The sequence below is a fragment of the Mauremys reevesii genome, linkage group 10, assembly GCF_016161935.1.
Source record: "Mauremys reevesii isolate NIE-2019 linkage group 10, ASM1616193v1, whole genome shotgun sequence".
Taxonomy (NCBI): domain Eukaryota; kingdom Metazoa; phylum Chordata; order Testudines; family Geoemydidae; genus Mauremys; species Mauremys reevesii.
Genome location: NC_052632.1, coordinates 40,952,701 through 40,976,937, shown reverse-complemented (window position 1 = coordinate 40,976,937; position 24,237 = coordinate 40,952,701). Strand labels below are relative to the sequence as shown.

The 24,237-nt window shown below is 43.3% G+C and overlaps 1 protein-coding gene across 3 annotated transcripts in view; it reads right to left on the bottom strand.

The window, feature by feature from the left end:
* The window catches only part of CSNK1G1 (casein kinase 1 gamma 1), a 302,780-nt gene that overhangs the window by 138,530 nt on the left and 140,013 nt on the right, over positions 1-24,237 (bottom strand). For all 3 annotated transcript variants that reach the window (XM_039491467.1, XM_039491465.1, XM_039491466.1), the window contains exon 3: positions 9,086-9,126. In XM_039491467.1, coding sequence (XP_039347401.1) covers positions 9,086-9,126 — 41 coding nt within the window. The remainder of the gene's footprint in view (positions 1-9,085; positions 9,127-24,237) is intronic.

Genomic DNA, 24,237 nt, shown 5'->3' with positions numbered 1-24,237 from the left:
CCCTGCACACACCAGGGAGGGCGTTGACCACCAGTCGAGGGAGCCTAGGATGCTCGGGGGGATCGAGACGATCATGTCTCTGCTGTCTCTGCCCGGGTGGTACAGCGAGGTAAGCCACGATTGGAGTGGACGGAGGCGAAGCCTGGCATGTTTGGTTACGAACATGCAGGTAGCCATGTGACCCGGAGACCTAGGCACGTACGAGCCGAAGATGTCGGGAAGTTCCGTAGACCTTGTATAATTATTACCATCGCCTGAAACCGAGGCTGAGGCAAGCAGGCTCTGGCAAGATTGAAGTCCAGGATGGCCCCAATGAATTCTATTCTCTGTGTGGGAATCAGAGTGGATTTCTCTATATTGATCATCAGGCCTAGATGCAGGAATAGGTCCTTGACGATGCCCACATGACTGGTAACTTGGGCCTCGGAGGTTCCTCGAATGAGCCAATCGTCTAGATACAGAAAAACGTGTATTCGACGGCGGTGGAAGGAGGCGGCGAGTACAGCCATGCACTTTGAATACTCTTGGGGCTGTGGAGAGGCCAAACGGAAGGACCGTAAACTGGAAATGATGACTGTTGGCCAGAAACCGGAGGAACCTTCTGTGTGGAGGATAAATGGCGACGTGAAAATACGCGCCCTTCATATCAAGGGCGGTGTACCAGTCTCCAGGATCCAAGGATGGGATGACGGTCCCCATGGATACCATGCGGAACTTCAGCTTTATCATGAAGTTGATGAGTTCCCGCAGGTCTAGGATAGGTCTGAGACCTCCCTTCGCCTTGGGAATTAGGCAATAGTGGGAGTAGAACCCCTTGCCCCTTTCGTCCTTTGGTCCCTCCTCTATAGCTCTGATGGTGAGGAGGGTCCACACCTCTTGGAAGAGGAATTGCTCGTGGGAGGTGGGGGACGAAATAAACTGGAGGCGGTCGTACAAGGGAGGGAACGGATCCTGGGTAATAACTGGTACGCCGTCCTCGGGTGTGCCTTCAAATGTCAGGGTTTTGCCCCATTGGTGGTTTAGAGGGACCCTGATTTTGGCCCCCTTGGGGTCCTGACTGACGCCTACGACCACCTCGGCCACGCCTGCTGGCAAAGTCCTGTCTTTGTATAGACGCAGGGTAAGGGCGGTGAGGCTGGGGACGGAATGGTCGGTGCTGAGTCACCGGCGTGTGCATGCCAGGAGAGCGCATAGTGACCCTGTTGTCCTTTAGGCTTTGCAGCCTAGGGTCAGTTTTTCTTCTCTCTCTCTCTCTCTTTTTTTTTTTTTGGAGAACAGGCCTTTGCAATCGAAGGGCAAGTCCTGTATAGCATGCAGCAGCTCCGGGGGAAGGCTCGACACCTGGAGCCATGAAATGCGCCTCATGGCAACACTCGAGCCCAGAGTCCTGGCAGCGGAGTCAGCTGCATCCAACGAGGCCTGGAGGGAAGTGCTCGCCACTTTCTTCCCTTCTGCGAGGAGGGCAGCAAACTCTTGACAGGTGTGCTGAGGAACCGACTCCGTAAATTTGCCCCCCCCGCCGTCCAGGTGTTGTAATTGTAGCGGCTAAGCAGGGCTTGCCGGTTTGCTACGCGGAGTTGCAGGGCCCCTTCCGAGTACACCTTACGGCCCAGTAAGACTATTCGCCTAGCCTCCTTCGATTTAGGGGCTGGTGCCTGCTGGCCATGGTGTTCCGTCTATTGACGGACTGGACGACAAGGGAGCAGGGGGGAGGATGTACATATAGGTACTCGTGCCCCCTGGAGGGTACGATGTACTTGCGTTCGACTCCCCTGCCCGCGGGCGGGATAGTGGCTGGAGACTGCCAGATGGTATCCGCATTGGCCTGGATCGTCCGAATGAACGGTAGGGCCACTCTAGTGGGGGCATCAGCTGACAGAATGGCTAAGACCGGATCCTCTATGTCCGAGATTTCCTCCACTTGGAGGTTCATATTGAGTGCCACCCGTCTTAGGAGGTCCTGATAGGCCCTCAAGTCGATTGGAGGAGGGCCCGAGGAGGGATGTCCCCACCACCGCCTCATCTGGAGAGGAGGAAAAAGAAAGGTCGGGGACAAGTGGGCCCTGTGTGGGCTCGTGCTCCTGGACGACCTCCTGTTCCGGTGCTAACTGTCGCCTGTGGCACCCAGTGGTCTGACGGAACAGAGCGAGATGGTATCACAGGTACGCCTTTGGCCTGGTGGTATGCCCAAGGTGTCCAGAATGACCACTGATAGGGCTCCTGGAAGACTCTGGTGGGCACATCCGAAACACAGTACTGTGCATATGAAGTGTCCGCGCGGGATGACACTTATGCATGTGTGGATGGCCATGGAGGAGCTGAAAAGCCCTTGGTAGAGTCACCCTCTCTAGCTGACGTCGCTCGATGCGGCACCGGGGACCGGTACCGGGCGGGAGCAAGAACGGGACCTGCCACCGGAGCGGTGCCGGGAGGTCGACCGAGATCTCGAGGTTCAATGTCGGGAGTGGCTACGGGAGTCCCGGTGCCCGGAGCGGTGCCGGGAGCTGAATCGGCGCCGAGTGTACCGGGCCGGCGAACGGGACGCTGACCGGTGCCGCGAGTACGACCGGTACGGAAGTGGAGAACGGTGCCGGGACTGCGAGCGGCGTCGGGACCTGGATTGGCGAAAGGACCGAGAACGTCTGCGGTACCGCGATCATGAACGGTGCCGCTCTGCGGTGCCGACGGAGGATGGTCTGATCAAGGCAGGCTTGCCGATCGACTATATAACCCGCACCGGCAGTGCCGGGGGTTGAGACAGTGCAGGCGCTGTCATTGCAATCAACTCCCTTGCCGTGGAAAATGTCTCAGGCGTGGAGGGAATAGTGAGCTCAACCACGGCTCGCACCAGGGAGCTTTCAGGCACTGGACTCGACGGCTCTTGTGTGGCCGGAATCGACGGTGCCGATATCGTTGGTGCCACCGCAGGTATCGGAGCCGGGCGGTCCGACTTAGTATAGCGCTCAGGCTACGGAGCAGGTGGCTCTGACGCAGCAGGAGTCTTGTGCCTCTTCACCCTCGGGGAGAGGGATCGGTGCCGAGCGGACGTTGGTGCCGGCGACAGCCAGTGCCTTGGCGGTACCGGTGATCCGGTGCCGAGGGAGTGCTTCTTGAAGACTGACCAGCGCTCGGTGCTGAAGGAGGAGGAGTAAGAGCTGCCTCTCTCAGGAGCTGCTTGAGACGAAAGTCCCGCTCTCCCTTTTGTTCTCGGCTTAAAGGCCTTACAAATGCAGCACTTATCTGTTAGGTGAGATTCCCCAAGGCACTTAAGACAGGAGTCGTGGGGATCTCTTGTCGGCATCGGCTTGTGGCAGGCCGAGCTTTGAAACTCGGTGAACTGGGCACAGGCCCCGGCACCGGGTGCAGGGAAGGGGATAATCCCCGAACCCCTGTGAACTATATACACTAACTATAGTACCAATGAATAAAGTTAACTACAACTATATAAATCTGAACTATATACACAAGAATAACGAGAGAACTACGAGTAGCTAGGGAAGTGGAGGTCAGCTAAGCCACGCTCCACTGTTCCAACAACTGACACGGGCGGTAAGAAGGAACTGAGAGGCGGATGGGTCAGCAGGGGTATATATCCGATGCCATAGCGGCGCCACTCCAGGGGGCGCCCAGCCGACCCACCGAGTGTTGCTAGGGTAAAAATCTTCTGACGAACATGCACACGGCGCACGCACACCTAATTGGAATCTATATGAGCAAGCACTCGAAGAACAACTCTGGCTTACTCAGACGTTGTTTAGGAATCAACTATAAAGACAGAGAACTAAAGAATTAGAATAGTTTAAATGTGTTTTCTTAAATAGGTTATTAAAAATAGAAATTACTTTTTTTTTTATTAATTTGCTTTGGGGAATGAGGACTTTTTGGTTCTCCTTTGTATTTTCAAGGTATACAACTTGGGTTTTTATGGAATCAGAAAAATGGCTGGTTGATTATGTGTTTCCGGCAGTGCTCAATGCAGTACAAAGGAAGGCACAGTACCTGCCACAACAGGCTTGCAATCTTTATAATTATATATATCTCGCCGGGGAAATGAAATAATGGACACAAACATAATTACATAAGAACATAAGAACGGCCGTACCGGGTCAGACCAAAGGTCCATCTAGCCCAGTATCTGTCTACCGACAGTGGCCAATGCCAGGTGCTCCAGAGAGAGTGAACCTAACAGGCAATGATCAAGTGATCTCTCTCCTGCCATCAATCTCCATCCTCTGACGAACAGAGGCTAGGGACACCATTCTTACCCATCCTGGCTAATAGCCATTTATGGACTTAGCCACCATGAATTTATCCAGTTCTCTTTTAAACATTGTTATAGTCCTAGCCTTCACAACCTCCTCAGGTAAGGAGTTCCACAAGTTGACTGTGCGCTGCGTGAAGAAGAACTTCCTTTTATTTGTTTTAAACCTGCGCCTATTAATTTCATTTGGTGACCCCTAGTTCTTGTATTATGGGAATAAGTAAATAACTTTTCCTTATCCACTTTCTCAACATCACTCATGATTTTATATACCTCTATCATATCCCCCCTTAGTCTTCTCTTTTCCAAGCTGAAGAGTCCTAGCCTCTTTAATCTTTCCTCGTATGAGACCCTCTCCAAACCCCTAATCATTTTAGTTGCCCTTTTCTGAACCTTTTCTAGTGCTAGAATATCTTTTTTGAGGTGAGGAGACCACATCTGTACACAGTATTCGAGATCTGGGCGTACCATGGATTTATATAAGGGCAATACTATATTCTCAGTCTTATTCTCTATCCCCTTTTTAATGATTCCTAACATTCTGTTTGCTTTTTTGACCGCCTCTGCACACTGCATGGACATCTTCAGAGAACTATCCATGATGACTCCAAGATCATTTTCCTGACTCATGGTAGCTAAATTAGCCCCCATCATATTGTATGTATAGTTGGGGTTATTTTTTCCAATGCGCATTACTTTACATTTATCCACATTAAATTTCATTTGCCATTTTGTTGCCCAATCACTTAGTTTTGTGAGATCTTTTTGAAGTTCTTCACAATCTGCTTTGATCTTAACTATCTTGAGCAGTTTAGTATCATCTGCAAACTTTGTCACCTCACTGTTTATCCCTTTCTCCAGATCATTTATGAATAAACTGAATAGGATTGGTCTGAGGACTGACCCAAATTTATACATTGGGAGTGAGAACAACAAGATAACAACAGATATAGCCAGAGGGGGACGGTTAGGTGTAAGGAAGAGGGGGGGGACGGATACTAGATCTACAAGTCATACTGGAAGTACTGTGTCCCTACCGAGTTGGGTGAAAAGAGTGAGAGGAGCCCAACAGGAAAAATTAGGATGTTTGTTCACCAATGCAAGAAGCTTAGGTAACAAAATGGAGGAACTGGAGCTCCTGGTCCGAGAATTGAAACCGGATATCGTAGGAATAACCGAAACATGGTGGAACGGTAGCCATGACTGGAGTACAGGTATGGAAGGGTATGTGCTGTTTAGGAAAGACTGATGCAAAGGTAAAGGTGGGGGAGTAGCATTGTATATCAATAATGAGGTGAAATGTAATGAGATAACTAGCAATGCAATGGATAATACAGAGTCTGTCTGGGCAATGGTCACATTGGGGAAAAAACTACCAGAGCCTCACCGGGATAGTGATTGGGGTGTGCTATAGACCGCCGGGATCTAGCTTGGAGACAGATAGAGAGCTCTTTAATGTTTTTAAGGAGGTAAATACTAATAGGAACTGCTTGATCATGGGGGACTTTAACTTCCCGGATATATATTGGGAAACAAATGCTAGTAATAATAATAGGGCTCAGCTTTTCCTAGACGTGATAGCTAATGAATTCCTTCATCAAGTGGTTGCTGAACCGACGAGGGGGGATGCCATTTTAGATTTGATTCTGGTGAGTAACGAGGACCTTGTTGAGGAAATTGTTGTAGGGGACAACCTTGGCTCGAGTGATCATGAGCTAATTCGTTTCAAAATAAATGGGAGGATAATCAATAGTGCATCTGAGACTAGGGTTTACGATTTCAAAAGGGCTAACTTTACTAAATTAAGGCGACTAGTTAGGGAAGTGGACTGGACTAACATATTTAGGGATCTAAAGGCAGATGCCGCCTGGGGTTACTTCAGGTTGAAGTTGCAGGAGTTGTCAGAGGCATGTATCCTGAGAAGGGGAAAACGGCTCGTAGGTAGCAGTTTTAGACCGAGCTGGATGAGCAAGCGTCTTAGAGGAGTCATTAAGAAAAAACAGAAAGCATACCAGGAGTGGAAAATGGGAGGGATCAGCAAAGAAACCTACCTTATTGAGGTCAGAGGGTGTAGGGAAGCAGTGAGAAAGGCAAAGCGACGGGTGGAGATGGACCTAGCGAAGGGGATTAAAACCAATAGCAAACGGTTTTTTTAGCCATATAAATAGGAAGAAAACCAAGAAAGAAGAAGTGGGACCGCTTAAAACTTTAAACGGAGTGGAGATTAGGGATAATCTTAGAATGGCACAATATCTGAACGAATGTTTTGCCTCGGTCTTTAATGAGGCTAATGAAGGGCTAAGGAATAGTGATAGAGGGACCGATGGGAATGAAGATATGGGGGTAGACATTACGGTATCTGAGGTAGAAGCCAAACTTGAACAACTTAACGGAAGTAAATCGGGGGGCCCGGATAATCTTCATCCTAGAATATTAAGGGAATTGGCGAGTGATATTGCTAGCCCGTTAGCGATAATTTTTAATAAGTCTCTAAATTCGGGGGTTGTACCGTTTGACTGGAGATTAGCTAATGTAGTTCCTATATTCAAGAAGGGGAAAAAAAGTGACCCGGGTAACTACAGGCCTGTTAGTTTAACATCTGTAGTATGCAAAGTCATGGAAAAAATCTTAAAAGAGAGAGTGGTTCCGGAGCATGAGGCCGATGGCAACTGGGATAGATTACAGCATGGATTTACGAAAGGTAGATCATGCCAAACCAACCTGATCTCCTTCTTTGAGAAAGTAACAGATTTTTTAGACAAGGGAAATGCGGTGGATCTAATATATCTGGATTTCAGTAAGGCGTTTGATACGGTACCGCATGAAGAATTACTGGTTAAATTGGAAAAGATGGGGATCGAAATGAAAATCCAGAGGTGGATAAGGAGCTGGTTAAAGACGAGACTTCAGAGGGTAGTATTGAAGGGGAACTGTCAGGTTGGAGGGTTACCAGTGGAGTTCCTCAAGGTTCGGTTTGGGTCCGATTTTATTTAATCTATTTATTGCTGACCTGGGAACCAAGAGTAGGAGTGGGCTGATAAAGTTTGCGGATGACACCAAGTTGGGAGGTATTGCCAATTCGGAAAAGGATCGGGATATCCTCCAGGGAGATTTGGATGACCTTGTAAACTGGAGTATTAGTAACAGGATGAAATTCAATAGTGAGAAGTGTAAGGTTATGCATTTAGGGATGACTAACAAGAATTTTAGTTATAAGCTGGGGACGCACCAGTTGGAAGTAACGGAGGAGGAGAAGGACCTAGGAGTCCTGGTTGATCGTAGGATGACTATGAGTAGGCAATGTGATGTGGCCGTTAAAAAGGTAATGCGGTCTTGGGATGCATTAGGCAAGGTATTTCTAGTAGGGATAAGGAGGTGCTAGTCCCGTTATATAAGGCATTGGTGAGACCTCATTTGGAGTATTGTGTGCAGTTTTGGTCTCCCATGTTTAAGAAGGATGAATTCAAACTGGAACAGGTACAAAGAAGGGCCACTAGAATGATCCGAGGAATGGAAGGCCTGTCGTATGAAAGGAGACTTGAGGAGCTCGGTTTGTTTTCCTTAACCAAAAGAAGGATAAGAGGAGATATGATTGCACTCTTTAAATATATCAGAGGGATAAATACCAGGGAAGGAGAGGAATTATTTCAGCTCAGTGCTAATGTGGACACAAGGACAAACGGATATAAATTGTCAGTCAGGAAATTCAGGCTTGAAATTAGACGAAGGTTTCTAACCATCAGGGGAGTGCAATACTGGAACAGCCTACTGAGGGAAACAGTGGGGGCGAAGGACCTCCATGACTTTAAGATTAAGCTAGATAAGTTTATGGAGGAGATGGTATGATAGGATAACGGGCTTAGTCAATAGGTCAATTAAGTGCCACACTGGTAAATAGTACAATGGGTCAATGATATGATATAACCTTTTTCCAGAGGGTATGGCTGGAGAGTCTTGCCCGCATGCTCGGGGTTCAGCTGACCGCCATATTTGGGGTCGGGAAGGAATTTTCCTCCAGGGAAGATTGGCAGTGGCCCTGGAGGTTTTTCGCCTTCCTCCGAAGCATGGGGCAGGGGTCGCTTGCTAAAGGAGTGGGTGGATCGGCTTATGTGGCCTGCTTCTAGCAGGAGGTCAGACTAGATGATCATAATGGTCCCTTCTGATCTTGAATTCTATGATTCTATGAACACCACTAGTTACCCCTCTCCATTCTGAGAATTTACCATTAATTCCTACCCTTTGTTCCCTGTTTTTTAACCAGTTATCAATCCATGAAAGGACCTTCCCTTTTATCCCATGACAGCTTAATTTACGTAAGAGCCTTTGGTGAGCGACCTTGTCAAAGGCTTTCTGGAAATCTAAGTACACTATGTCCACCGGGATTCCCCTTGTCCACATGTTTGTTGACCCCTTCAAAGAACTCTAATAGATTAGTAAGACACGATTTCCCTGTACAGAAACCATGTTGACTACTGCTCAACAGTAGTAAAAAATTAATTCTAAGGTGGCAACATTTGAATGTATAAGCAATAACCCAAACAGTTAGCACCATTCACTGGGATCTACATGATATCCCCTATGCCATCATTCCTGTTTAAGAAAGGTGCCACAGCTATGATTTTTAAATTCTCTAATAATCTATTCTAATTGAAATGTCTTGTTCTCATTCAATATATTACCCTAGCCTAGGATGATCTCACCTCTGCTCAGCCAGAGTTCAGTATAAAATAAGTGTAGGGTGAAAAAGCTGCCTTCTGTGCATGACATTTGCAACTGTCAAGATATTTTTAAGTAATACAACCATTAAATTAAGGTTCTACTTACCAGTTTGATCGCTACATATTCATTGGTATAGAGATTTTTGCCTGTGAAAAAGAGAAAGACTTTCAGCATCACATGTATGATAGACAATATTCCTAGCCTAAGGAGTCATGCATGATAAAGTCTCATTGTGCACTGTAAGTGCAAAGAGCAATTTAGACAATATAATGAACAGACCCAACATAAGTATAATTATTAATAATCCACAATAAGTATTATAGCTCACCAAGCTAGACTAGAAACAGCTTGCACTAATTCATGGCGGATAAAAATTGATTAAAAAAAATTATATCTGATTTTTACTTAAATCTGATTTATTTAAATTAAAGGCTTTTTAGAAAATAAACCAATTTAAAATTAAAATAGAAGATTATGACAACCTAAACGTATGATCATCTATTACAAATATTAACCAGTACACATCTGCTGCCGTTTTAAACAGAGTCAAACCGCTGAACTGGTAGAAGTCACTGGCTAAGCTTATCGAACCAGAGTTTATTGAAGTGCTAAACCAGCTTTTGAAAGTAGTAGCCTCTTCTGCAAGTGCAGAAAGAATATTTTCTTGATTTCAGTTTATTCAACTAGTTTAGTTCAATAGCTAGTTCATTCAAAGTTAAAAAACCAATGGGAGTTGAAAAGGCAGAAAAGATTGTCTTCCTCTTCCAATCTAAGAATCAAGTAGGTGTGAGAGGATGAGATATACTAATTCTAAAATCTTGAAGGAATGGTAACCAAAAACAAATTCAATTCACTAACTACAGATAATACTTCCATCGTTTAATACATTTTGATAACCTTTCTGAGAAGCATGCTGGATACATAAGACATTTTTTTAAATGGTTTTATTTAACTAATAAAAAAAACTTTCTAAACACTGTTTTTGTGCATTTAATTGAATTGGAATTTCCATCCAAACAGAGCTTGACACAAATTACAAGTAAAAAATTAATCAGTCATAGTTTTCTAAAATAAAAAAAACATATAACAACAATTAGGAATCTGAATAAATGTCAGTTAAGCTATTTAACTACCTTATATACTCGTTCATTAGTCCGTTTGTTTATAAGCCGCCCCCCTCCCCATCCCCAAGATGGATAGGTAACAATAGCAAAAACTGTATGACCCTTTCATAAGCCAACCCTATATTTCAGGGATTGGGAAACTTTGGCTCCTGGCCCGGCAGGGTAAGCCGCTAGCAGGCCTGGCCACGGTTAGCTATTCCCAGACAATGAGAGCTGCAGGAAGAGGCATGGGCTGAGGGACATGCTGGCCATCACTTCCTGCAGCTCCCATTGGCTGGGAACAGCAAACCGCACCCATGCCTGTGGATGCTCCAGGTAAATAAAATGACAATGTATTACACATTCAATTCAACAATTCCATAGATCTTAAAATCATCAAATTTTGGTGTAGCCCCCTTGATAAGCTGACCCGCGCTCTTTGATGCTTCACTTTTTTACCAAGAATATTCAGCTTATGAACGAGTATATACGGTAATTTGCCTAAACACATTTGCATAGACAGTGTTCTCCTGATTAGCAAAGAACAGCACAAAATTTAGTGTAAAGTCTATTTTGGCTACATTTACTCTGCACCGCAGTGCGGATTATGGTGATACGAATAACAAAGTTGAACTTTAACTGCCCTGTGTGGACGCTGCTGACGAAACTAAAAGGCACCTACTCCGTATTAACATAGAGGATTACATTAACATGAACTGGGCACCTTTTAGTTTGCGCCAGCAGTGTCCACAAAGGGCAGTTTGACTGCAACTTTTTGGCATGCTCTGCAATTCACAGCCCCGTAGTCTGCACTGTGTTGCAGTGCACACAAGCCTTAAATTGAAAATCAACATGTTTCAATAGTTACCAATCACTGAAAAATCAACCTCTCTTTAGAAAGATAGAGTACAAATACTAAGCCCAATTCAAGTCAATTATTTAAATAGATTTAAATCAGCAAGCAGAAAACCTCATTATTAAAGTTGGTGATTTAAATAAATCCACCCTTCACTAATTAGCAAGGTACCAAAGTTTTGCAGCTCTCTACATACACTGACTGATATATTGTCTGTGTAGCATTCATGTTCAATACATATATTCAGTGATGTTCCCTAAGCATTTTATGCTTTTTTATTTGTACCACACCCAAAAGATATGTGAGGCATCTTTCTACTGTTTGTTACAAATGTATTCACATCACAAGAAACCAAGAGAAGCTACTAAATCTTACTGCTTTCAGAATTAAGTTTCCTCTAGGAACATGAATCAGGCTAGAAATTACAGGCAGTCGCTTTACTGGTTTTCAATGCTGAGGCCTATGATGGAGGTACACCTACCTAATAACGTGACAGGCATACTGCTTTTACTTCTACTGCACTGCATTGGAAAACAATCCCAACAATACAATTGGCACAGCATTTGCATAGACGTATTTTCTATACGTTAACACAAAGACTATCCTTAGAATCTGGAAAGATCAATAGAACTCTGATGGTTGCAAAATGGAAATACTATTGAACTGCCCCAAACCTGAACTATTATTCACTGGCAGGTAATGAAGGAAAATAAGGGCATGTACTACTGCATAGAGGTAAAAATCAGTGTTCTCAGGATCTCAAAACCTGGGGAGCATATTAAAATTTGTCACCAATTCATGACATGCTTGGAGCCAGCTGAAAGTTGTGCATAGTGGGCCATCCAAATGTGCTATCATATCTGGAGGAATGCCAGCTACCCACACTCCATTTGAGAACGAGAACAATTCTATAACTAAAATGCTGCAGTCCAGCTGCCTAAGCTGACAGTGACAAAAGGTGCTAAAATGTACTACTAAGCTAAAGGTGCTGCCTCTCAGGGCTTCCACCTGGGATGCCTAACTGACAGATGCCGCACTGAGTAACGTGCATTGGTCAAACATTTTCCAGAAGCTGGATACAGCTGTAAGTCTCAATCCATATTGTTTAGTGCCACAGGAACCACAAAGTCCCAGAGCCTGGGCTCCAGCCTGAGCCTGAATATGTACATTGCAATTTTATAGCCCCTGAAGCCCAAGTCAGCTGATATGGACCAGCCGTGGATGTTTTATTGCAGTGCAGACATACACAAAGAGAAACCTCATGAAATATGGTGTATGGCAGGTCAGCCATGAGTGCTCCCAGTTCACTCATGCATCTGGCTAAAGTGATGGCGACTAAAAAGACAACCTTCATGTATAGATCCAACGTGGAAAATGGGCCATCAGTTCCAAGGGTAGTCCAGTAAGTACTGAGAGTATCAGGTTGAGGTCCTATTGCAGTGTGAGTTTCACCACTGGTACGAAGGTTCTAACAATGTGGATAAATGTAAAGTAATGCACATTGGAAAAAATAACCCCAACTATACATACAACATGATGGGGGCAAATTTAGCTACAACGAGTCAGAAAAAAGATCTTGGAGTTATCGTGGATAGTTCTCTGAAGATGTCCACGCAGTGTGCAGAGGCAGTCAAAAAAGCAAACAGGATGTTAGGAATCATTAAAAAGGGGATAGAGAATAAGACTGAGAATATATTATTGCCCTTATATAAATCCATGGTACGCCCACATCGCGAATACTGTGTACAGATGTGGTCTCCTCACCTCAAAAAAGATATTCTAGCACTAGAAAAGGTTCAGAAAAGAGCAACTAAAATGATTAGGGGTTTAGAGAGGGTCCCATATGAGGAAAGACTAAAGAGGCTAGGACTCTTCAGTTTGGAAAAGAGAAGACTAAGGGGGGACATGATAGAGGTATATAAAATCATGAGTGATGTTGAGAAAGTGGATAAGGAAAAGTTATTTACTTATTCCCATAATACAAGAACTAGGGGTCACCAAATGAAATTAATAGGCAGCAGGTTTAAAACAAATAAAAGGAAGTTCTTCTTCACGCAGCGCACAGTCAACTTGTGGAACTCCTTACCTGAGGAGGTTGTGAAGGCTAGGACTATAACAATGTTTAAAAGGGGACTGGATAAATTCATGGTGGCTAAATCCATAAATGGCTATTAGCCAGGATGGGTAAGAATGGTGTCCCTAGTCTCTGTTCGTCAGAGGATGGAGATGGATGGCAGGAGAGAGATCACTTGATCATTGCCTGTTAGGTTCACTCCCTCAGGGGCACCTGGCATTGGCCACTGTCAGTAGACAGATACTGGGCTAGATGGACCTTTGGTCTGACCCAGTACGGCCTTTCTTATGTTCTTAACAAGACTTTTTGGGAATCAAATTGTGGTAGAGTGAGTAAAGATAGAGGCTTCTGTTGGAGGAGGCAGACCCTGCAGCAAGCTGATGGAAAGTCCTGAGGTCCTGGTGATAGTCTAAAATAGCAAGGATATCTGCTGATTCTGGGGATAACCGATTTTGTTGCATCCAAATAAATAAGTGTCACACTTTAGCTAGACAGCATTTTCTAGTGGAGACTTTTCTGCTGTAATGGAGAATAGTTTGAATGGCTTCAAAACATGAAAGCTCTAGGTCTGACACCCATCTGAATACCAGGCCACAAGATGAAGAAGGTCTAGGTGGCATTCTCTTCTGACCCAAAAGAGGTTGGATAATGATGGGAGGATGGGTTGACATGCAGAGGAGGTCCAGAAAGAGGAACTGTCTGGGCCAGTTGGGTGCGATGAAAATGTTAGAAATTTCGTCCCTTTTGTGACAAACTTTTCATAGAACCTGAGGTAGCAGGGGGATGGGAGGAAAGGAGTGCCTCAGGTGGTCTGTCCAGGATAACAGAAGGGCATTGCCCTTGGAATCTTGGACCTAGTGCTGCTTTAGAGCAGTATTGGTTGAATTTCTTGTTCATCTGAAAAGCGAACAGGTCCCAAGATGGTGTTCCCCACTGGGCGAACAAGTCATTAAGGACGGAACTGCATATCTCCCGCTCATGCTCTGTGGAGAGGTGCCTGCTGAAATTGTCTGCCACAGAATTCTGTGTAGCTGGTAGGTATGGCACTGAGAGTGTGATGCAGTTGCTCATGCACCACTTCCATGACTTGACTGCCTCTATACAAAGAGAATGCGATTTTGCGCCACCTTGGTTTTATGTAAAATATGGTTGTCATGTTGTCTGACATTATAAGGATATGATGAAACCGTATAAGTGGAAGCAATGCACTGCACTCTAGGTGGACTGCCCTCAGCTCCAGGAGATTAATATGCATTCTGGCCTCCCAAGGAGACCATGTGTTTGTTCAGTGTGATTGTCCAGGTTGAGAAGCCGACATACAAGAGATGCGTCTGTAATAATGGTCATATCGGGTGGGGGTGGAAGGAAAGGGACTCTTGTGCACACATCCACCATACCAGGGACGCTGTGACCTTGAAAAGGACTATCATCTTGGTATTCATGTTGTCTCTGTCTGATGAGACTGGAGCCAGGCCTGCATGCAACAGAGATGAAGCCTGGTTCTGCTAAATATCTTCGTCAGTGATTTAGATAATGGCAAACGTATAAAGTTTGTGGATGATACCAAGCTGGTAGGGCTGGCAAGTACTTTCGAGGATAGGATCAAGTACTTTGGAGGCTAGGATTAAAATGTAAAATGATCTAGACAAACTGGAGAAATGGTCTGAAGAAAACAGGATGAAATTCAATAAGGACAAATGCAAAGTACTCCACTTAGGAAGGAACAATCAGTTGCGCACAGACAAAATGGGAAATTAATGCCTAGAAATGAGTACTGCAAAAAGGGATCTGGGGGTCATAGTGGATCACAAGCTAAATATGAGTCAACAGTGTAACACTGTTTCAAAAAAAGCAAACATCATTCTGAGATGTATTAGCAGGAGTGTTGTAAGCAAGACGCGAGAAGTAATTCTTCCACTCTACTCTGCACTGATCAGGCCTCAACTGGAGTACTGTGTCCAGTTCTGGGTTCCACATTTCAGGAAAGATGTGGACAAACTGGAGAAAGTCCTGAGAAGAGCAACACAAATGATTAAAAGGTCTAGAAAACATGACCTATCGGAGACAATTTTAAAAATGGGTCTGTTTATTCTGGAAAAGAGAAAATTGAGAGCGGTCATAACTGTTTTCAAGTACATAAAAAGATTTTTACAAGGAAGAAGGAGAAAAAATATTCTCCTTAACCTTTGAGGATAGAACAAGAAGCAATGTGCTTAAATTGCAGCAAGGGTGGTTTAGGCTGGACATTAGGAACAACTTCTTCACTGTCAGGGTCGTTTAGAACTGGAATAAATTGTCCAGGAACATCATGAAATCTCCATCACTGGAAGTTTTAAAGAGCAAGTTAGATAAACCTGTCAGGGATGGTATAGATAATACTGAGACCTGCCATGAGTGCAGGGGCCTGGACTTGATGACCTCTTGATGTCCTTGCCAGTCTTATGATTCTATTAATGGCATTACATAGGCACAGGCAGTCATGCAGCCTAATTAAGGAAAGACAGACCCTAACTATGGTCGATGGTAAGTTCTTTTATGTTCATGGCCCTCAGTCTAAGTATGTCTTCACTGATGTTGAGTCCAGGGTTGCTCCTATAAAGTCTATGCTTTCCATTGGAATCACATGGGACTTTTCACTATTTACACAGACATCCAACAATTCCAGAAGACAAAGCAAGAATGGTGTCACCAACTGGACCTCCTTGTTGGATCTGCTCATCAGCAGCCAGCCGTCCACATATGGACAGACGGTGTGGCTGTTTTGTCTCATCTGGGCAACCACTGAGGAGACCTTTGTGAAGTGACAATACAACATGTTTTTTAAAGGTTTTATAGGTTCAGACCATTATAATAGTCCATTTATGGTATAACATGCAAAGCAGAACAGGTATGCTCTACATTTCAGTCATCTTCCACACATTTCAAATCTTTGTAGTATGCAACTGAGGCAGACATTGGAGCTATTACATCTACTAGATAGTGTGCTTAGACTTTTAGAAAGCCTTTGACAAGGACCCTCACCAAAGGCTCTTAAGCAAAGTAAGCTGTCATGGGTAAGAGGGAAGGTTCTCTCATGGACTGGTAACTGGTTAAAAGATAGAAAACAAAAGGGAGGAATAAATGGATAGTTTTCAGAATGGAGAGGTAAATAGTGGTGTCCCCCAAGGGTCTGTACTGGGTCTAGTACCATTCAACATATACATACATGATCTGGAAAAAGGGGTAAACAGTGAGGTGGCAAAATCTGCAGATGATACAAAATTACTCAAGATAGTTAAATCTAAAGCAGACTGCAAAGAGCTACAAAGGGCTCTCACAAAACTGGCTGTCTGGGCAACAAAATGGCAGATGAAACTCAGTGTTGATAAATGCAAAGTAACGCACATTGGAAAACAATCCCAACAATACATACAAAATGATGGGGGTCTAAATTAGCTGCTACCACTCAAGAAAGATCTCAGGGTCATTGTGGATAGTTCTCTGAAAAAATCCGCTTAATGTGAAGCAGCAGTCAAAAAAGCTAACAGAGTGTTAGGAACTATTAGAAAAGGGTTAGATAATAAGACAGTAAATATTATAATGACACTATATAAATCCATAGTACACCCACATTTTGAATATTGTGTGCCTTCTGATCACCCCATCTCAAAAAAGATATATTGGAATTGGAAAAGGTTCAGAAAAGGACAACAAAAATGATTAGGAGTATAGAACAGCTTCCATATGAGGAAAGATTAAAAAGATTGGGACTTCTCAGCTTGGAAAAGAGACAACTAAGGGGGTATATGATAGAGGTCTATAAAATCATGAGTGGTGTGGAGAAAGTAAATAAGTACTATTTACTCCTTTTCATAGCACAAGAACTAGGGGGTCACCAAATGAAAATAATAGGCATCAGGTTTAAAACAAACAATAGGAAATATTGCTTCACAACACGCACAGTCAACCTGTGGAACTCTTTGCCAGAGGATGCTGAATGCCAAGACTATAACAGGGTTCAAAAAAGAACTAGATACGTTCTTGAAGGATGGGTCTGTGACAGGTTCAGTCACAAAGATCCTCTTGGGACTGTCGCCTGATGTGCTGAAATTACCTTTGAGCTCGTTTTCCCTCCCATCTTGGGACTCCAGAACCTTGCCTTGTTGAGCCAGACACACTAGCCTGCTATAACACAGACCAAGGGTCTGGGACAGGCCCCAAAGCTGCAGACTTTCACTGAGCAAATTACCTGCCTCCAGCATCCAGACACCCAGCTCCCAATGAGATCCAAACCCCAAACAAATCTGTTTTACTCTGTATAAAGCTTATACAGGGTTAATTCATTGTTTGCCTTCTATATCACTGATAGAGAGATATGCACAGCTGTCTGCTCTCCCAGGTATTAATCACTTACTCTGGGTTTAATAAAATGACTTTTTAAAATTAATAAGTATAAAAAGTAGGATTTAAGTGGTTTCAAGTAATAAAAGACAGAACAAAGTAAGTCACCAAGCAAAACAAAGCAAAAACACGCAAGAATAAGACTAATACATTAAGAAATTGATTACAGGTAACATCACACCCTCAGAGATGTTCCAATAAGCTTCTTTCACAGACTAGACTCCTTCCTAGTCTGGGCCCAATCTTTTCCACTGATACAGTCCTTGTTAGTTCCAGCAGACATTTCAGGTGGTAAAGCAGGGGTCTTCTCATGACTAGCAGCCCCTTTTGTCCTGCTCCACCCCCTTTTATAGCTTTGGCACAAGGTGGAAATCTTTTGTCTGTGTTTGCCCCACCCCCGCCTCATCAATGGAAAAGTACAAGGATTAAGATGGATTTCAGTATCATGTGATATGGTCACATCACTGTAAGACCCGTAGGCTCCATTCTTCCTGGGTTGGCCCACACGTAGACAGGGAGGCTTGCAGATAAATAAACCATTTACAACTAGCTGTCCTAGTCAATGGGAGCCATCAATATTCTAAACCACCATTAATGGCCCACACTTTGCATAATTACAATAGGACCTCAGAGTTATACTTCTTATTTCTAGCTGCAGATATAAGAATGATACATGCATACAAATAGTAGGAATATATTCAGTAGTTTATAACCTGTTATGATACAAGAGACCTTTTGCATAAAGCATATTCCAGTTACATCATATTCACACTCATAAGCATATTTCCATAAAATATATAGAGTGCAACATCACAGGGTCCATCAATGGCTGTCCCTCGCCTCTGCCAGAAGCTGGGAATGGGTGACAGAGGATGGATCACTTGATTACCTGTTCTGTTCATTCCCTCTGGGGCACCTGGCATTGGTCACTGTCAGAAGACAGAATACTGGGTTAGATGGCCCTTTGGCCATATTGGGGAGACCTTTCTTATGTTCTATTCATGGTGAATAAGAACACAAAGAAACAAGCTAGGCAATGGGTAGAATAGCAAACACACCCCACACACAAAGAAACCTGAGAAAAGGGTAGATAGTAGTAAAAAGCCATCCCTCACAACACCCAGGAAACAGAGGTGCAGAGCAGAAATGAATAGAAAGCACCATCTCATTCCAGCAAAGAGTTTTCAGATCTGACTTCTATCTGGCAGACGTTTATCTAAAAGCTTGAGGCTCTACAGCAATATCCTGGAACAGCATCCCTAGAGAAACTTCAGCACCCTGCTTTCCTGAGCATCTGGAAGTTAATGTGTAACATTAATAAATAAAGAATAATGAAGTTTTAGCTCCTGATACTGCAAACACTTATCCAAATGCTTAACATTTCAATGGATCCACCCAATGCGCTTAGTCAGTGGATGTCAAGGTTCCTCCCCCACTCTGAACTTTAGGGTACAGATGTGGGGACCTGCATAAACACTTCTAAGCTTAACTACCAGCTTAGATCTGGTTTCGCTGCCACCATTCAGATTCCTCAGTCTGGAACACCCCCTTTCCTCCCAAAACCTTCCTGTCCCTGAGTAGCCTTGAGAGACCTTTTCACCAAGTTCCTGGTGAACACCGATCCAACCCCTTGGATCTTAACACAAGGAGAATTTAACCATCCCCCCTCCTTTCCCCCACCAATTCCTGGTGAGTCCAGATCCAATCCCCTTGGATCTTAAAACAACAAAAAATCAATCAGGTTCTTAAAAAGAAAGCTTTTAATTAAAGAAAGAAAGGTAAAAATCATCTCTGTAAAATCAGGATGGAAAATACTTTACAGGGTAATCAGATTCATATAGCCCAGAGGAACCCCCTCTAGCCTTAGGTTCAAAGTTACAGCAAACAGAGGTAAAATCCTCTCAGCAAAAAGGAACATTTACAAGTTGAGAAAACAAAAATAAGACTAACACGCCTTGCCTGGCTGTTACTTACAAATTTGAAATATGAGAGACTGGTTCAGAAAGATTTGGAGAGCCTGGATTGATGTCTGGTCCCTCTTAGTCCCAAGAGCGAACAACCCCCAAAACAAAACAAAAGACTTCCCCCCACCAAGATTTGAAAGTATCTTGTCCCCTTATTGGTCCTTTGGGTCAGGTGTCAGCCAGGTTTCCTGAGCTTCTTAACCCTTTACAGGTAAAAGGATTTTGGTGTCTCTGGCCATGAGGGATTTTATAGTATTGTACACAGGAGGGCTGTTCCCTTCCCCTTATAGTTATGACAGTGGATCATGTGAATAAAGTTATATATCTGTTCAAGTGTTCATAGGATCATTGCTTTCATTTTCAATATTTTGGTTTATGCCTATAGCACTTTTGTAAAATTAATATACTCTCTCAATAGTGGCATTTAAAAATGATGTATACATTTTTAGTTATGTAGATTTTAAAGTTGCAGTAGCACAGATTTTTCAAATTAGTTTTTACAAATCCTCGACCTAATTTAAAACAATGATTACTTTTAAAAGTTAATTAAATAGTCTTTATTTAAATTGCTCCATTTTCATTTTCTCAGGGCTGGCAGGATAGTACTATTTCTTGTATTTGCAGTTAGTTGGTAGAAGGTCAGGAGATGCTAAAAACTAAGAAGAGAGACAAGTTTTCCTCTAAAGACTGACTGAATTGCTACCTAAATCAGATCATTTCAGGATGCAATTGAAGAGCTTGACAGGAAGGAACTGTTAGAATAAAGCCATTAGGCAAATCAGAGAGACTTGGACTGAAAACACCAGACTGAAAAATACAATTAGGATAATAGTTGTAGATGAATTGATTTCTTTACTTTTTGCAAAGTAGTAAGTTTTAATATTTAATAAAAATTAGTTATTGATGTCCACAGTCTGAACACTACAACTACTGTACAAATACATTGTGTGGCTAAGTGGGAAGTAAACGGCAACAACTGCAGCTCAGAATTTAAGAAGTTCGAGAGACAGATTTAGACTATAAACTCTTTGGGTAGAGACAGTGTCTTTACATGTTTGGATAGTACATTAAACTGTCGACCCTAACGTGAGTGGGCCCTCTGGGGTTAGAGCAATACAAATACTGAACACCAGTAGAACTATTTGAGGTCAGGGTGTAGGACTAACTTCTCCTAGCCTTCTCATTGTCTTAGAAATTATCAGAAAATTCTGAAGTCGCCATAAACTCCGACTGGAATGGGAAGAGAAAGCTAGAGAGTTATAGTGGGTAATCCCACTTGTAAAATGTCATGAGTTCCAGAGTTGTTTTGAAATGATGCATGATCAAGGTATAGCTCAAGTCTTTTTAAAGATGTGCAAAGAGTACACGTGGATGCCCTACAATTCTCATGGAGAGAAAGTAACCTGGAGTCAAATTTTTCATTGCAGATCTGTTAAACTAAGAGTCAGACAGATACTTAAATATTGTATTGGAATATAATATAAAAATGGCCACACCGGGTCAGACCAATGGTCCGTCTAGTCCCGTATCCTGTCTTCTGACAGTGACCAGTGTAAGATGCTTCAGAGGGAATGAACAGAACCAGAAAATTATCAAGTGATCCATCCCGTCATCTATTTCCTGATTCTGGCAGTCAGAAGTTTAGGGACACCCAGAGCATGGGGTTGCATTCCTGACCATATTGGCTAATTGATGGCATTATCTGCAATGAATTTATCAAATTCTTATTTGAACCCAGTTGGGGGGGGGGGGGGGAAGGATAGCTCAGTGGTTTGAGCATTGGCCTGCTAAACCCAGGGTTGTGAGCTCAATCCTTGAGGGGGGCCATTTGGGGAACTGGGGCAAAAAAATCTGTCTGGGGATTGGTCCTGCTTTGAGCAGGGGGTTGGACTAGATGACCTCCTGAGGTCCCTTCTAACCCTAATATTCTATGATACTTTTGGCCTTCACAACATCCCCTTGACTGGTAGCAGCTAATTTTCACCCCATCATTTTGTACATATAGTTAATTGTATGTTTTCCAATGTGCAATATTTTGAATTTCATCTGCCATTTTGTTCCCAGTCACCTAGTTTTTTCAGAACCCTTTGTAACTCTTTGCAGTCAGCGTTGGACTTAACTAGCTTGAATAATTTTGTATTATCTGCAAATTTTTCCAGAGGTCCCAAAGATCCTTGTGGGACCCTGATACTTACCCTTCTCTGCTGTGAAAACTGGCCATTTATTCCTACTCTTCATTTCCTAGTTTTTAAACAGTTATTGATCCATAAGAGGACTGTCCCTTCTATCCCATAACTGCTTACTTTGCTTACGAGTCTTTGATGAGGGACCTTGCCAAAGGCTTTCTGAAAATCCAAGTTAATTATGGCCACTGGATCACCCTTGTACACAAGCTTGTCTATCCCCACAAAGTTTAATAGTTCAACGAGGCATAATTTCCCTTTTCAAAAGCAGTATTGACTCTTCCAACCGATTGTGTTCATCTGTGTGTCTGATAATTCTATTCTTTATTACATTTCCAACCAATTTGCCTGGCACTGAAGTTAGGCTTACTGGCCTGTGTGAAAGTAGAATGAATTATATTGTAAAAATAAGAATGGATTAAAGAAATGTTGTATGTACCTTTAAGGAGAAATAAGAAATGTTGAAATACAGGTGCCAGGAAAAGAAACATTAGGCATAAACAATGGTGCTAATGGCAAAACATTAACAGAAGATGGGTGATAGTTAGTAAGGAAGTAAGATATGCATGCCTAGCCCAGGTAAACTTATCTGATTCTGCTTCCTTTGTTATCTTGTTAAGTTCTCGCCCTTTTATCTGTATAAATAAGATAGTTTGTGTCTTGCATGGTGCTCACATTATCTGGGTGTCATTAGCAGAGCGCTGTGCTAATAAAACAGAGTGGTCTGACAAACTGTGAGTCCTGAGTCTAACTTTGACAATTTGGAGGTTCCACCGAGATGGCAACCGTCTTCACTGGGGCTGTGTGATTCCTGACTGTTTTTGTAGGATGACTGTGGCAGCCGGCACCTGGGCATTTGGCCCGAGCGGTCCTCCACTATAACGAAAAGGTGCACGACCACAGTGAAGTCTACGCCATTGAACCTGTTGGTTCCCACTCTGTTCTGGTAGGGATCCCGGGATCTGACATCAGGAATCTGGTCAGGTAATTATTTCTGTGTTTTGTCCGGACTGAGGACTGTCCTGTCTCTGTGTCTATCCGTCTTCCTGTGGAGTGTTTGAGTCTGGGTGCCATCTCCGTCCGGGGATCGGCCGACCAAGGGGTTCCTGTCCCTGCGGTCTGAGTGAGTGGAATCTGCACAATTGCAGCCGCACCACACTTTGGGTAAAACCCTGGGTGTGAAAGCAAGGGCAATTGAGGCAGTAGCCTGTGGGCTCCTTTTGTGTGTTGCACTGGGCATTGCTCTGACTAACCCGAATTTCCTTCTTGTGCGATTGGTGTGTGAAGTCCTCCTGTATGGGTAACCAGACGTCTAAGTCGGGACAGTTCCCTAAAAGGAATGCCGGCTCATGTATTGTATTTAGGATGGGTAAGAAGGGTCTGGACTCCTGTAAATTTCTGGAAAAATGGTCTAGGCTAACTCAGGGGGATCCCAAAACTCAGTGGCCACTGTTAAAATCTTGGAACAAGACTGAGTGGACGTCTTAAAGGACAAACTCGGCCAACCTAAAACTAAATTGGCTAAAGAAGAGGTTAATTGTTTCATTCAGTGGTGGGAAGAGGCAAATCGTAGCTGGACAAAATAAAAAAAACTTGCCTCTCTCAAATATTCAAATAATAAGTTAAAAGCTTTATTAAAAGCCTCCTCTCCCACCACCAGACCGTGCGCTCCCCTTTACCCCGTTCTCAAAAACCCACCCTGGATAGATCCAACCCCCTTAATACTCCCATCTCATTGTAAAAAGGACAAAAAGCCCCTTGTTCTGTTCCCCTTTGTTGTCTGCCTCAAAAACTGATTCTTTAGTGTTCCACTACCAATTCAGCAAAGAAGGTGAGTTCCTCAACTAGCCCCCACCCTTCCTGGTCCCTTTCCTTAAACATTTATTTCAAAATTGTGAAGTGACCACAATATCACTCACAAACGGTTCATTGGAAAAAAGCAGGATCGGGCCCAGAAAAGCAGGCAAGCAACAGATAAAGAAACTGAAAAACAGGTTGGAAGCCCTAAGGGCATAGTGTCAGGAGTAAGAAAAGCAGTAAGTGCAGGCATGAACCCCTGGAACAATACTTAAAATGGTGAAATCTGAGGTGATAAAGGTGTTATTTTGGGAGATAAACGAGTGATTTAAGGAAAGAGAGTGAAAAGTTAACTCTACAAAGGCTGGAGAGAATTAAGCAGTTAAACTTTGTGAAAATGTTAAAAAGGACCATGTTAAAGAGAGAATTCTTGGTTTCTTTGCAGCCATTCTGAAGGGAAAATGGGCCCTTTTCCAAAAGAATGCCTGTAAATAATCCAAATATATATAGAGCTATGTAAAAACAAAGCAGTGTAAAGGAATAGAAAATGTGTATGTATCTATTTGTCTGTGAAAATATGTAAAGTTCTAAGAAGCTAAACCAGCACATCTGGTTTGTAAAACTCCTGTTCTGTAGGTGTAAGATAAATTAGTTTTGTTTTTGGTTTTAATGCCACTAAAAATTCATTTGACTCTTAATTCAAAGTTGCAAAACTGACAGACCTTTTTGCAAGACACAGGTAATTAGTGTTGTTTGGCTTTGGGATTTAGCATTTAACCCTTAAGGGGTAACTTAATTCTTTATAAAATTTAAAATGTTTTTTTTTTAATAAAAACCAAGTCATGGCTGCAATAGGGCAGTCAAAATCAGGAGAATAGGGAGAGATTCTGGAGTCTTGTT